We start from the raw sequence: 15,118 nt of genomic DNA on the forward strand, positions 1-15,118 counted from the left end.
AGACCTACCGTAGACAGCGACCCAAGGCGCCAGACTTCCCAAAGTGTCTTCCCTGACGAGGTCTCCGGTGAGGAGGTCATTTATGCTTGTCCTCAAAGACTCAGGGAGTGAGTCTTGTGCCCAACTCTATAAGTGAACCAAAAATTGGGCTCACACCTGTCTGGATTTGAGGATAAATAGGAAAATCCCAAGTACTAGAAAAGTTTGGCTTCTGGTTGGGGGGGGGGGGCTATGTACAATCTTTCCCTTTTCCCTTATTCCTTTTCACTGATACCGCGCTAATGAAGCCAAATAGACCCAAACAGATAATATGTTGTTTGGGTAGGGGTGAATATACACAGCTAGAGCAAATTCTGTCTGAGGAAATTCAGAGGAATGAATTCCAGTTTGATACACAGCATCAATAACTGACTGTACATCAGTGTATGGCATCTGGATAGGAAATCCTGCGACCTAGACAAATGGCAGAATAACACGTCAAACCACATTACGGTCACGTAGGTGATGGAGAATTACTGGATGCAAAGAGATTACAGAAGCCTCAAAGAAATGGAAGTCATAAAATAATAATAATAGTTATCATTTTGTGGGTGCTTACTATGTTCTAGGCACAAGGCTAAATACTTCACATACATATTTAATCCTCAAACAACCCTATGAGGTAGGCTTTGTTATAATCCCCACTTTACAGAGAGAGGAGCAGAACCGGGTCTGTCTAATGCCAGAGGCTGCACACTTAACATTCCACATATTTGCACCCTTTCTGGAATAGCAAACTGCCAACAAGGAAACCTTGATCCTATAAGTGACAGATTTAAGGGAGCACTTTGGAAGAATTTATTTAACATTGATTCAGTTTCTATTTATTGATAACCATATGACAGGATTAAAGGGTACGGAACATGGTCCCATGTAAAATTATCTGTTTAAGAATATACAAAGGACAGTCATTAGCTTCTTTCAAGACTTAGTTTGCTTACTTCAGGAGGCTTTTCCTGATCTTTAAATCTGTTGATGTGCTCTTCTCTTGTGGTTGCATAGGACACTGTCCTTTCCTAGCTTATTTAATAAAATATACTGCAATTACTCGTTTTCTGGTCCATTTCTCAAACTAGCCCACAGTCTCTGTGAATGCTCAAGATTGTATCTGTCTTGTTTACTGTCATAACCCCAAGTGTCTAGCACAATGGCTGCCACATAGGATACAAATAATAGTTAACATTTATTAAGTGCTGGGTGCTATGGTTAAGCAGCTCACTTAATCCTCACCACAACCACAAAGCAGGTAACTCTTTTTATCCCTGTTTATCTTGAGCCGTGGGGTAGAAGGTATAGAGAAGTTAGGCAATCTGGTCAAAGTTAATGAGTGGTTGAGCCAGGATTTGAACCCAAGCTGCAGGATTCGGTCTAGGTTCATGAATGTGTGTTATTAAATAGCAGATAATTTTACAAAGGAACTCCAAGTTTTAAACCTTGGCTTATACTTAACTATGCTTTGCTTATCTCTTTACCCCCTAATTCTATTAAAAAGAAAGCAAAACAAAACAACTTCCTCCCTATTCATGAATGAATAGTGCCTGCAGATCCCTCCCTGGCAGTCTGAGTATAAACTCCCAACAGATTCCTTCCTTTCTTCTCTTAGAGGGTTTCCCAAGGAGACATCTTCTAGTCTACGGGATAGTAGGGGGAAGGAATATCACTCTTGAGAGGCTGGGGCTTCCAAAAACCCACTGGAACAATTCATAGGGAAAAGGAGGTGAGAGGATTCCAGAACTAAGGATATCATAGGGGAAGAAAAGAAGGACCCTAACAATACACCAGATGCCCACCATGTCTGATTACGGACTTAACTGAGTTTGAAGTGCCTTTCTACCATCCATGATGATGTCAAATGTGCTGGTGAATATATGAGAGGAGGTCAGAAGTCCAGGCTGGATGTATAAATTTGAGAATAATTTGCATGTAGAAGATATTAAAGCTTGCCTTAGTCCTCTTGCCCAGAAGCAAGGACATGGAATCCATTCTATTACTACCATCTAGAAATAATTTTTTAGTTTCTTAGTTGCAAGTGGTTTCCTTTTGGGTATCTCTTTCCAAAGTTTGTGGTTTATACATTAAAAAACTGATTCCAAGAAAATGTCATGCAATCTGGTCATGGTACTAGTTACTCACTACATTTGAAATTTCTCAGTCTATAAGTAAATGCATTTTAATGCCATAGCATGTATCACCTAAGATCAAGATAAAAGGCATTTCAGGGCTACTTAAGATTAGTATCATCTGGCAATTAATAACATAGATAAAACAAATGACATTAATGCATTAAATCATATACAAACCCAATAAAATTGTAGCAGTCTTTCAAATTCACTCTCTTCTTCAGATGAAACAACGTTTCCGGTGCCAAGCTCTAACTTAGGAAGGATTTGTCTTAAAATGAAAGTACATTGTCTATTCCAACGTGTTGGCTGTTTAGGTCGCCATTCCATTATTTTATATTTCAGAGTTCTTTCAATCCTAAGGTAAGAATGCAAAGATTGTCTTATGATAAATTACAACTCATTTAAATAAATGTGAAAAAAGTTTCGTCACTTTTTCTCAAGTATGAGAATGATACTTTTTTGATTTAGGAGAAAACCAGACCTCTATGGCTAGGGATATCTGCCTACTGGGTGTGATTTGCCTACCATCTGATTACTGGGTTGGCATTCCTATTCTCCAAGACCCTCCTTTGACATAAGACATTGTGTTTCCAAGAAATGCCTTTATAAAAATTCAGATATCTTGTCTGGGATAATGTTAGCAGGAATGGGGTAACTGGATCAGTTAATTCAGCAAGCAGAACTGGGAGGAAATGAAGCACTGGACTGGTCAGTATGATGAGCAGTTTCCCTACCAGAACGTATGCTCCACAAGGGCAGGGAGTTTTGCCTACCTATGCTGCCTCTAGAACAGTGCCTGCTGAGGAACTGTTTCGGGGAGGGGAGAAAGTGGAGCACAGTGTGAGTTGGTTGATGGAAGCTTCTCCTCTGGGCAGAATCGTTGTGTGCTCCGGAAGAAGCTGCTGGGCCTCTCCTCTCAGCTGAGTCCATAAAGTAGCTAAGCGGTTTCGAGTTTGCAGAGAGTCTCGGTCACGGCTATACGCCAGAATCGCCTGTAGGACTTTATCAAAATATTTCACTATCTTCCAGATAGTGATTCAACAGGTGTGGTCTTGACCTCTGGCACCTATATTTTAAGATAGTTCTAGAAGCAATTTCTGATGAAAACCAGAAGTTGGGGACCATTTTCCTAGTGCTTTTATTCCTTGTTTGTTAAGAGTTGGGGAAGAAGGAGGGGAATAAGAGGTGAGAGTTGTGTGCCAGTGAGAAAAGGGAGTGGCAAAATGATTTTTGTCATATTCTGTTTCAATTAGTTGGTAGTGGCTTACATGCCAGCCTGCTGTGTCAGCATGAGTCACTGGAGGTAGTCAGATCTAGAAGCTTCTGACACATCTGGAGTAGGAGTGAGGTCTGCTGCAAGGCTGTGACCCTTTGGGTTTGACTCAACAACTCCTCCGGACGTGTGTGTGTGTGTGTGTGTGTGTGTGTGTGTGTGTGTGTGGTTGGGGGGAGGGGGAGGGTGCCTACGAGGGACAGTACTGATGTTGCTGCCACCCAGCTTGGCTGTTTTTACCACACACCAAGTTGTGGGCCATTTACCTTCCTGTCCTTTCAAGAAGTGTTAGCTACTGCATTATTATTACTATACGGCTCAACAGGTGTCTGTGTTGAGAACTTCCTAACTGCAGCCCACAGTGTTTTCCAGATGCAACCATATTTAACTTGGCATGTGTTTTCAAGAAGCGCCCTGGATAGCAGAGGGGTGACTTTTGATGCACCAAGAGACAGATGACTCAGTGGGAGTAACGATTATAATCTGCATTTCATGCTCCTGTTGCTGAATCTAATGGGTATTTTGTGAGACTGGGTTAGAGGACTGAAGGGTGGCTGAACGAGAGATTAGAGAGAAAACATGATGCTCATAATATATAAATAGAGATCATACCTGTTCTTTAGATCTTCTACCATGCTTTTATTAGTATCAGAATAAATTATTTCTTCAGGCTGAAATACAGAAAACTGAAAGTTAGAAAAGATTCTAGGGAGACCCTCTTTACGTCATAGGCCCCTGGAGTGCTGATTATAATGAGGGTGAACCTGAACCAGTCTCATGTGGCAAAAACACTCAATGGTAGAGGCACAAAGGTAACGCAGATCACAGTGTTCCCTTTGATGTTAATACTACTTCACCAGGGCATGGAAGGGAGAATGGACTTACAAAAGATATTTTTCATGACAGAAGAAGACAGATCTGCTATCCCCATCTGTTTATTCAAACAAGCATTGGACATGTTTATTGATAATAAACATGATAATCTTGGAAGTTGCGCTGGTATCTTCCACTTATTAACTGTGACCTTGGTGAAGTCACTTAACCTCTGTGAGTCTCAGTTACCACGTCTTTTAAAGAGGGACAATAACAGTACCTACTTCCCTGGGATCATGCAAAGATTTTAAAATCAAGTAATACATGTAAAGAAAGCCTGGCACATATTGCTCAACAAAGATCAGATACTATTGTTATTATTACTCCTGTAACATGGTGTATCATCTTCCTTCTTTGATTATTTGTTCCTTTCAGCAGGCGGGAGTCAGGGCTCTGTGTTTGCATGTGCGCATGTGCACACACTCGCACATACATGCAGAGTCCATTTCAATCTCCCCGTCGCCAAGCCTTTGCCCCAGGCACCCCAGCAACAGCAGAGAGCAATGCTCTACCATGTTTCCCCATGTTGCCCCCTGAGCAGGATTTTCTGGGAGGAGGAGAGGACTTCTCCAACCCCCTCCCCCCTACCTAACCCGTTCCTCCCCTCCCTGCAGGGCTCATATAGACAAGAGTGAGGGGTTGGGTTTAGGCGGTTTTTACTTAGGATATTTCTGAGCTGAGAAATAGAGGAGCTATAGAGACACGGACAGATGTTTCCCCCTCATGAGTGGAATGAGGGTTGTACGAAAAGAAGGAAACATTTGCTAGGCCTCTAGGTCTTAGAAAATTTCGGGAGTGATTTGAGGGGGCTCAGTCTGTCAGGTGATGATCTAAGCCAGTGGCTCCCAAAATGTGGCCCCCAGACCAGCAACCTCAGACCCAGTGATTCAGAAACTCTGAGGGTAAGGCCCAGCAATCCATTTTTCCACAAGCCCTCCAGAAAGTTCTGATGCCTGCCATGGCTGGATAACCACTAGATTAGAGCATAGGCTCAAGCACAGTGACTTTCCCCACAGTGAACACGGCAGGAGATGAGAGATACTGGAGAAAGGGAAGCATAAACTGCAGCATCACCTTACAGGGGCCACCAACTATCACAGTCAGGACAGGTAAACTGAAGTCCCTGATTGCTGTCACCAACCACTGTCTGCCCCTCCAAAACAGTCCCCTGCACCCCTATCCTGGCAACTCTTACAGATTAGTTAGGCCACTTTCAGGACTGAAAAAGAGGCCTGGGTTATGCTGACTTGATAAGTTTATGGAGTGTTAGTCTATTTTCTTTTCAGGCAAAGGCCCCTTTCAGGGAATTCATATCCTTTAAAACTTCGAGAGGATTTCCCTGTTAACTCCATCTCTGAATACCCATATTCTCATCATACACACTCAAATTTGTGTTCTCAATTGCGATTAAGAAAAAAACGACAACAGTGTTCACCAGATAGTAGTTTGTTCCGGTATGTGTGCGACAAGGCAGACGATCAAGGGCCATTAACCCACAGGAAAGAAATCAGTAGAGATACAAGTCAAATGCAACTGTGAGTTTTATATTTATATATTCAACTTGACAAAGGGTTTAGTGGCTTTTAAAAACACAATTTTGATGATGGCAGCCCTTGCCTTGGTGATGTTGGCTTCTGACTGTCCTCGGCTCACTCCTTGGCAGCAGCCAGGCTGGCCTTTCAGCTCCTAGACAGACATCCGCTTGCCACTGCAGGTCTTCATGCCTGCTGTCCCCTCTCTGTGCTGGGACCACACTCCTCCTTAACTTCCATCTAGACCAGCTCCTGCTCACCCTTCTTCACTCTGCTAGTCATCACTTTTTTCCCCAGGAAGGCCCTGCAACTCCCCTTCACCTCAGGCCTCCTGCTGAGTGCTCCCCAAAGCACATTCATTTCTTCTATAGTAGCATTTATCGCTCTGTACAGCAAGTGCTCATTTCCTTCTGTTTCCTCCTCTAGAACACAAGCTCTAAGAGCACTGAGACATGTCTTTTTCCTTGTGGTACCTATACCTAAAACAGTGCTGGCCTGCTGCAGCACTCAATACACATTACCTGAATTAGTAAGAGACTGATTAATAGAAACAAAAAACCTCAACTCTAAATATATCATTCTCCCCCCTAGGAGGCAGCAATACTTTGGTCACAACTTTGGGAATGGGAAAAGCAAGCAAGGTCTGTGGATGCCATAAATGTGGTTTGCTCAAGAGAGATAAGCACATTTCCCCTTCCTTATAAGGACTTTACAAACATCTGCAAGGAGAATGTTAGAAGGATGCACAAGAAGCTACCAACAGTGGCGATTTCTTAGAAAGCGGGGAAAAGATGTTGAAGAGGAGAGAAACTCTTCACTTTTTACACTTTGATACTGTTTGATTTTTCTCCCCACAACCACCATTCCTTCTTTTTGATATCATGAACTATGTCAAACATTCTCAGGTAAAGCACTGAGAATAATGTAGTGAACATCCACCCAACATACATACCACCAAGCTACATCTAATCGTTGCATTCTTCCATACTTGTTTTAGGTTTTTTATAAAGATGTAAAACATTACAGACAGATTTGAAGTACTCTGTATACTGCTCCCTGATATCATTCTTTTTTTTTCCTCTTTCCAAAGGGAACTTTACCCTAAATTTGGTGTTTATCATTCCCACGCAAGCTTTTACACTATCACTATATATCTCTATATACGTAAACAACATATATTTTTCAAACTTCATATAAGTGTGTCATTTCACATCTTCTTTACTTTGCTTAACATTACAGTTTTTATATTCATTCATGCGGATAACAGTGGCTTTAGGTCAGTAGTTCTCAACCTTGGCTGCATGTGGGATCACGTGGGGAGCTTTAAGTAATACCAATGCGTGGGCTCTTCCCTCAGACGTTCTGATACAATGCACGTACAGCCAAGTTAAGAACTACAGTAGAGTAGTTTCATATATTCTTTTTTTACTGCTGTATAGAATATTTTATAGTAGGAGTATTCATAACTCATGTGCCCATTTTCTGGTTGATGAATTGTTTCCTTTTATTTATTTACTTATTTATTGCTATCTCAAGCAATTCAGTAATGACCTTCGTGTACTTGTCTCCCTGTGCGTGTATCTCTAGGGTATATACTTAGAAGATGAACTGGTGGATCAGAGGCTGAGTTTCTTCAGCTTTACCAACCTTACCATATTGCTTTCTAAAGTGTTTATAGCAATTCACACTCCCACCATTTCTCTGCCTCTTTGCCAATACTAGATGTGATCACACTTTTTAAAAAGTTTGGCCAATCTTCTACATGTGAAATAGTGTTTTATTGTTTTAAATTGCATTTCCCTCGTTATGAGTGACGTTGAGCCCTAGAGTTTCTGCTTCTGTGAATTGTCTTCTTCCTATTTTTCCATTGTCCTTTTTCTCATCCCCCCTCTCTTTCTTCCTCTGGGTCATAGCTCCTAGTTTTTGAATTTTGCAATTGCCTGCACACTGCCATACCATGGCTCTCAATCCAGAAACAGCTGTCGAAATGGAATTTGGGTGCCTTCCCAAAGCAGTAGTGAGTACATCATAGATCCCCTGGACAAGCCATCTGGTGATTAGGTTGGTTCCTGATTCTCAGCTCTGTACTTTGGTCTCTTACCTCCTGAGCCCCAGGCAGTGAGTCTGCTGCTTTTCTTTCCCATCTTCTCTCAAGAGTAGCAAAGTAGGGGAGCCGCAACGCAGTCCCTGGCTTCAAAAAGTGAGACTGGCTCTGGTTCTCTGGATTTCATGAAGCATTTTCAGACCTTGGTGCCGTCCTCTTTGGGCCCCACTCACTGCTAGTGTTTCTGTCCTGCTTCTATTCCATGAGATAACTAGCATGGTTTGGAGCCCAGATAAGCCTTCTGTTTTTCAATTTTTATACTTTATCATTGTTATGGATATGTAGTAGAAGGGCTAGGTCAAAGTAAGAACTTATTACACCATCTTGACATTATTTTTTATGTTTCATGATGAACATTTTAAAATTTTTATTTTAAAACCTAAATTCACAATTAAGATGATACCTTCTTCTCAATTCCTCTTTTCTGCAAGTAGAGAAAAAGGATCACAATAGCCCAAACTCAGGCTGGAGGGCAGAGAAAACTAGGTTTTATTAATACTGCCAAATAATTCAATAAGCAGTCAGCTGTATAAACATAATAAGAGCTGTCACAATTCCTAAGATTAGAACCAATGGTAACTTTCATAGAGACACACCTGGAAAAGTATAATTTACCTGTATGCTTTGTGCTTTCGTCCCTTGATAATTCTTTGGAAGCAACTGTTTCCAGAAACTTTCCTTTGAATAGTCAAAATATACAGCCCCTGGTGAATTATTTTGCTGAATGTTAAACCAGACCTATTAATACATCAACATAAAATCAGTAGAGGCCCACAGGAGTACGAAGCCCATAGTAGGTTAGGACGGAGCAAAATTTTACAGTCCTACTCCCCAGTGAAGTGGCAGAAGCCAAGGATGGTTCTGAGGCAGGAGGTACAGAGATTCCAGGGGTGTGTGCGCACTAGACTGCTCTCTGGTTCTCAACCTCGGAGGCACTGCAGAATCACGTTAAGGAGCCTTGGGGATAAAAGATTCCCCTGGCCCTACACCCCAGGGATTCTAACTGAACATCTATAGCTTCTTCAAAGTTCCCACATGATTCTAATATATGGTCAGAGTACAGAACCACAGGTTTAACTCTTGAGGAGATAACTCAAGATCCCGCCGCCCCCCGCCATATACTTACATTTTCACCATCAAACAAACAATCTACACTTTGTAAGGGACAAAATGGGTCAAACTGCTTATGACATTGCCCAGTTAATGGATTCCAAAGCAAATATTCATCAGTTTCTGGCGTTAATACATAAGCCACGTGCCCCTGTACGAAGAAAGAGTTAAAGGCATTTTTGGTGTATGATTGATTTCACTCATTTTCGTATGTGGAATTTATAGTGTAAGCATGTGATATCTCTGATTTTTTAATAGATAATATTGCCAGTTACCTTGGTTATTCTTTATTCCTGTATTATTTATTTATTTGCCTTGCCGCACAGCTTGCGGGATCTCAGTTCCCTGACCAGAGATTGAACCTGGGCCACGGCAGTGAGAGCCCAAAATCCTAGCCACTAGACCACAAGGGAACTCCCTGCTATCTCTGATTTTTAAAAGCCTTTTTTAGGACCTTTACAATTGTTTTGAAAAGGATAAAACCAAAGCAACTGAAATCCTCAGGCCCAGGCTAGCATGAGGATTCAAACGAGAACTTTTGAGCTAGTGCTGCCACGTATGGTCCTGAAGGGTGTACCCTCATAGCAATAAAATATGTTGTTCTAACAAAATCAGTATATTATGACCAATTCCCAGTAGCCAGTACTAAAGGGTTTGGAGGTAGGGGCGCTTTTGTGTGATTCACACGAAGGTGCTATATGGATTAGCCCTGCTTTATGTGGAATATACTTGGAGACCAAGGATGAACACCGTGCAGAGTTAGGGAATGGAATTCTGCCTAAGGCTCTGAAAAGCCAAGTGAAGTCAAAAAGCCATAAAATTAATTTTGTGAGCAAGATACAGAGTTAGAGGCCAGAGAGAAATTACACAGGAAAGCACCTGAGGAATAAAAGTAGTCATTATGTGATTATTTTGCTCTGCACATACTTTTGAAGTATAAACCTTTCTTATTTAGCAAAGAATAAAAATTTCAGGTAACAATAATAATGACTATCTAACATTTATTGAGTACCCCAGCTACTGTACTCAGCACTCACTAATTTTCTCACATGAATTCCAGATTCTGTGAGGCAGGGATGATGGTCATGCCCATCTTTCACATGAAGCTTGTCTAAGGTAACAGTAAATGGAATGACTCCTTTTCGGGAAGGAGATAAATGAGGCTCAGAGAAATAAGGCTGAGATCGTACAGTTAGTAAACGTCATTTCTGGGTTTTAAAATCCTCTCTGACTTCCAAATCCATACTCCTTTTTTGGGGTACGCGGGCCTCTCCTGTTGCAAAGCAACAGGCTCCGGACGCGCAGGCTCAGCCGCCACGGCTCACGGGCCCAGCCGCTCCGCGGCATGTGGGATCTTCCCAGACCGGAGCTCGAACCCGTGTCCTCTGCTTTGGCAGGCGGACTCTCAACCCCTGCGCCACCAGGGAAGCCCCAGAGAAGCCCCAAACCTGTACTCTTAACACTGTGCTGTGTAGCCTGGTTTCCCTAACTCCAAAGCTCTTGCTCGTTATCACTGTGCTCATCTTTACAGTAAAGAGGCTTCACCTCAACCAGTAGCAGAGGTGAAAGGCACAGATGAGTGCTGCCACCCAGTGTTGACTCAGAGGTAAAACTGTAAAAATGTTTGTTGAAATATTGTTGGCTGTTTACTGCCATCTAGTGGCACTCAAAACTACAGCAGGGGGATCATATGGGGAAATTAAGGGAATATAGAGAAATAAATGATCATGACAAAAACCATAAAACAAGACTGGAAGTTTTTGACACTTATCAAGATATTCATAGTAGAAATAGAAACATCCAAAAGAAGACAGCTTTCTGGAGGTTTGAATGCAGGTGTATATAAGTTGTAAAAATTTCAGGTAGGTTAACATAAATTTCTGGCCCACTTCTTACACGATTAAAAATTGAGCAGTGTAAAACAGGAAGAAGTACTTCTTAAGGATCTTAAAATATAGTGTTAGGGACACATAAAAATGATGGTGGTGATGATGGTTAACAACCACTATAACTACTACTGTAACTATTGCTACATCACCTACCACCACCATTTTATTGACCATTTTCCACATAAACCAGGTGCTGTCCCCAGTGCTATTTACCATGTAATTTAATATTTTTCGTAGCTCCATGAAGTAGCACTATTATTTGTACTACTTTACGAAGAAGAAAAACAAAAGGAAGTCATTCTTTACATTGTAGAAATTTTGATGAACGAACATTATCCTCCTAAGTAAATAATTGTTCGCCTAGGAAATTTCCTAATTAGCTTGTGAAAAGAAGGAAACTTGGGGTTGAAGTCTTTTAAACTTGCAGCTAAAAGCTAATTAGTTTTGCTTACACTATTTAAATATTAAGTCCAACACTTACTTCCAACATCGAGGTTCCTAGGAGGACCAAAGCTTTCTTTCCAAAATACAGGAAGAAATTACAGAGAAGTATGGCATGCTCCTCCTTATTTCCAATAGCCAAACTGATGCAGCGCTAAGGCAAAACAAAAGCAACAAGGACACAAAAAAGGAGGGGAGGAGAGAAAGTTGAGTAATGCAAGCATTCAACAGATTTAGAGTCCCTCCAAACCCTCACACACACATCCTTGCCAGGTCACTAAGATGACTGCAAAGCCGAAAGCTCCAGCACCCTTTGCCTGTTAACACACTAGGGCATTAGAAAGAGAGAACATTAACTTGGAACATAAGGATCACCTTTATCATGGGATAATTAATGTGGATACTGTGTAAGTGACCCAATAATTTTATCCTCCAAAATGGGGCATTTTTGTTTGAGACAAATACCCTGGGAAAACAGGGATATCTTGGCTGATATTTTAAGGAACTTCACCTGATGGGAAATCACATAGTGTTTTTGGAGGAAGGGATCGTTTGGTCAATGTAGCTACACTCTGTCCTGTACCAACATAGTGCTCTCAACTGAAAGAGAGGAAGAGATCTGAGTTGGAGCCCAATCAGAAAGAGTAATGGAAACTTCTTTAATTGAAAGAGCCGAACAGTTGGGCTGGGTGTAATCACATACAGGGTGCCTAGTAAAGCAGTGGTAGCAGGAGAGAAAAAGCACAGCAGAGGTGGCAGACTAGTGGTCTGTAACCTAGTTCTAGTTGATAGGTGTGTTTCGTTTGGCCCCGAAATGCTTTTAAAAGTTGGAAGATCTCATATAAAACTCTGGATTTCTGGCTTGAAAAATCAAAGGATCTAACAAAATGTACAGGCCCAAATGTTCATATGGCAATGATGTGTTATTGCTGAGTAGCGGCTGCACCATTTAGACTGCACATGTGCTTCCATTTCATTAGTCCCAGAGAAAGGGCTGTGGTGGTCAGGGAGCTTGGGGAGGGGGCGCTCAGGAGCCCTTGGAGTGACTATTTACCAGTCTGGAAGCATTTCAATGTTTTAACAACTGATATGGCCACATCAGTACACACCGGCTGGATGTGATGGTGAGGGATGGAGGCTAGGGAGGATGGTAACGTGGCTCTTCTGAAAGGTGTGTGTGAACAGGAGAATGAAGAGCAGATTATGAGCAGTCTTCAACGTCAGGCCAAGGAGGTTCCCCTGACTGGATTTCATAAGAGAAGGAGGGAATGGATGAGAGTAGGTAACTAACATACTGCGTTCCAGGTGCCTATCCTTTCAAAACCCCTGTATGCCAAAGATGAGGAAACTGAGGTCCAAAGAAGCTAAATAACTTATCTTAGGTCACACAGCTATCAGATGGTTGAAGTACGATTTGAACCAAGGTTTGTTTGACTCCAAGGCTGTATGTTGGGTAGGAGAAATAACTCTTGTCATGTGACAATCTACTTAGTCATTCACTCATGGGTATCCCAAGTCCAAACAGTTCATGTCAATGGGAAGACATTAGCCAAGAGGAAGCCTGTGACTGGGGTAACCTGTGGATTATGGGTATTGTTTGGATTGGAGGGCACTCGGGAGCACTAGTATTTGCCTGAAGGGTTATTTTATGGTTATTTTTAGCTACTTTAGAGGCTATCTTTCAATGTTCTGCAGGATCATAATACCCTGAACACATTCTGATTAGTTTGAAGAGTCTAAGAAGAATCTAGAGTTAACTGACTCCTCTTTGAGTTTTACCAGATTTGAATCACTGGATCCTGAAACAAATCACGTGCTTGTATCTCCCTTACTCCCACTTAGCAGAAGGCAGGGTAGCTGACCTATTAAGTTAGTCCTGTGCCCGCTAAGTCCATTTCAGCTAAAAAATCTAACCTCTAAAACATTCTAGATAAGTGCCAGGACTATCAGTTCCAGATGGAGAGTGTCCTTCTCTTAGGCTCCCATCATGCTGGTATTTTCCATTAAAAATATTGAATACTTGCTAAATTTAAAGTACGTACAAGTGACGAATATAAAAATAAATAAGAATCAAATCTTCCTTATCACTCAAGGAGATTAAACTTGGGATGTATATGTACAGTGTGTGGGTATAGGGCCAGTATATAAGCAACTAAATATAATTTAAGGTGGAATGGAAAATGTGCTCTAATTAGGGCTGCCACACTTGTGGAGGGGGCGGAGAATAGGATGCCTAGTTCAATTTGAATTTCAGATAAACAAGTAGTTTTTTAGTATAAATATGTCCCAAATATTGCATGGGGCCTGTATTTTACTTGGAAATCAGACTAAAGACAATTTTAATCCAAGTGCCAAGGAAGAGCACTGCTATACAAGCTCTTCATTCAGATGTGGGAAAACTGGGGAAAGCTTCTGGGAAGTGGTGGTATTTCTGCTAGACTTCAGGGTCTGACCACCTCTATAGTGAACAAGCCATATTTCTCTCTGGAGAATGTCATAATATTGTACTCCTGGAATTCCCGTTGAATCTCAATATTATGAGCTACTTAAAATGTTGAAAAAGAATTTTGGTCTTTAAGAATTATTTTTACGGATCGTTATAGAGCTGAAAATGATGTATTAAATTATCAATTACCTTCAAATTGCACGAAGCAAATTACTACGTAAGTGCATAATACTTTTAAAAAGTTTTCTTTAAAAGAAAAGCAAGTAAGAAATGCTATACATTTAAATTATAAAATGTAATTTGTTACCTCTGATGTCATCCATATATCAAAACCATCATTTTCATCCAGTGTATCAGGCATAATAGGAATCAAAGATACAAAGCGAGCAACGAGGTCCTAAAATAATATTAACTAACAGTTATTGAGAGCATACTATATACCTATCACCAAGCACAGTGCTTTACATGCACTGTCATCACATTTAGTGTATCCTACAAGCCTATGAAGTACACACTATTATTAATTTTATTTTACAAAAGAAGAAACAAGCTTAGAGTGCTAAGATAACTTGCTCAGGGTCACACATGAACACAATTTATGGGTCTCTGGGAATAAGCCCAAGTTAGCGTGACTTCAGAGCATGCATGTTAACCATTACATTTCATTGTAATAAGTAAAAAATTTAAACATGATACATTACATGTATACTTTAAAGTATAACTGTTTAAAAAATGAAAAAAGATATTGAAGAATAGCAAAAGTTTGATTTACTTTTAGGTTCAAAACCTAGCAGAAATATTTTTATTAATAAAAACTAGTTATAAGTTGCTGCAGCAAGAAGTCATTGGTGCAGCCGACTTTTTCCAACAACAGAAGGTCTATTGTGGATTGTTCCCCCCATAGGGCTGGAGATAAGGACTCGGACTAGAGTAGGAAAGAAGAAAGGAATACAAATAAACAATGAGCTAACACAGAAAGCTCACCAACATTTTCACTGATTTACAATAGCTACCATTTATGCACTATTATGACTTCCTACACTGGTCACGTTTCTGACTTCATGCAATTAATTAAACATGGTTCACAATCCTTGATAAGCAAAGGAGCTAGGATTTATGCTTTTTTAAAAAGGCAAAGATTGTCCTTGAAAGAAATCTGAGAGCATTATTATCTCCTTGGACTTTCGGTGTCAGGAAACAGGCAAGAAGAAACACGTAATGGAAAAGCAGAGTGTAGCAAATGGTGATCTAAACTAGGACTTTTGATTTTAGCTTAAAGAATCCAGGT

At 40.9% G+C, this 15,118-nt stretch overlaps 1 protein-coding gene across 1 annotated transcript in view; it reads right to left on the minus strand.

Annotated features, from left to right (window-relative positions):
- Window positions 1-264: 264 nt before the first annotated feature.
- CC2D2B (coiled-coil and C2 domain containing 2B) overlaps window positions 265-15,118 on the minus strand; it is a gene marked incomplete at both ends in the record, with an annotated part of 92,566 nt that continues 77,712 nt past the window's right edge. Inside the window, 7 exons of the mRNA XM_082854110.1 lie at window positions 265-453; window positions 2,340-2,517; window positions 4,048-4,106; window positions 8,560-8,682; window positions 9,071-9,205; window positions 11,425-11,538; window positions 14,138-14,227. Of these exons, the coding sequence (XP_082710236.1) occupies window positions 265-453; window positions 2,340-2,517; window positions 4,048-4,106; window positions 8,560-8,682; window positions 9,071-9,205; window positions 11,425-11,538; window positions 14,138-14,227 (888 nt within the window). The remainder of the gene's footprint in view (window positions 454-2,339; window positions 2,518-4,047; window positions 4,107-8,559; window positions 8,683-9,070; window positions 9,206-11,424; window positions 11,539-14,137; window positions 14,228-15,118) is intronic.

Source organism: Leucopleurus acutus (assembly GCF_964270905.1).
Source record: "Leucopleurus acutus genome assembly, chromosome: 14".
Taxonomy (NCBI): domain Eukaryota; kingdom Metazoa; phylum Chordata; class Mammalia; order Artiodactyla; family Delphinidae; genus Leucopleurus; species Leucopleurus acutus.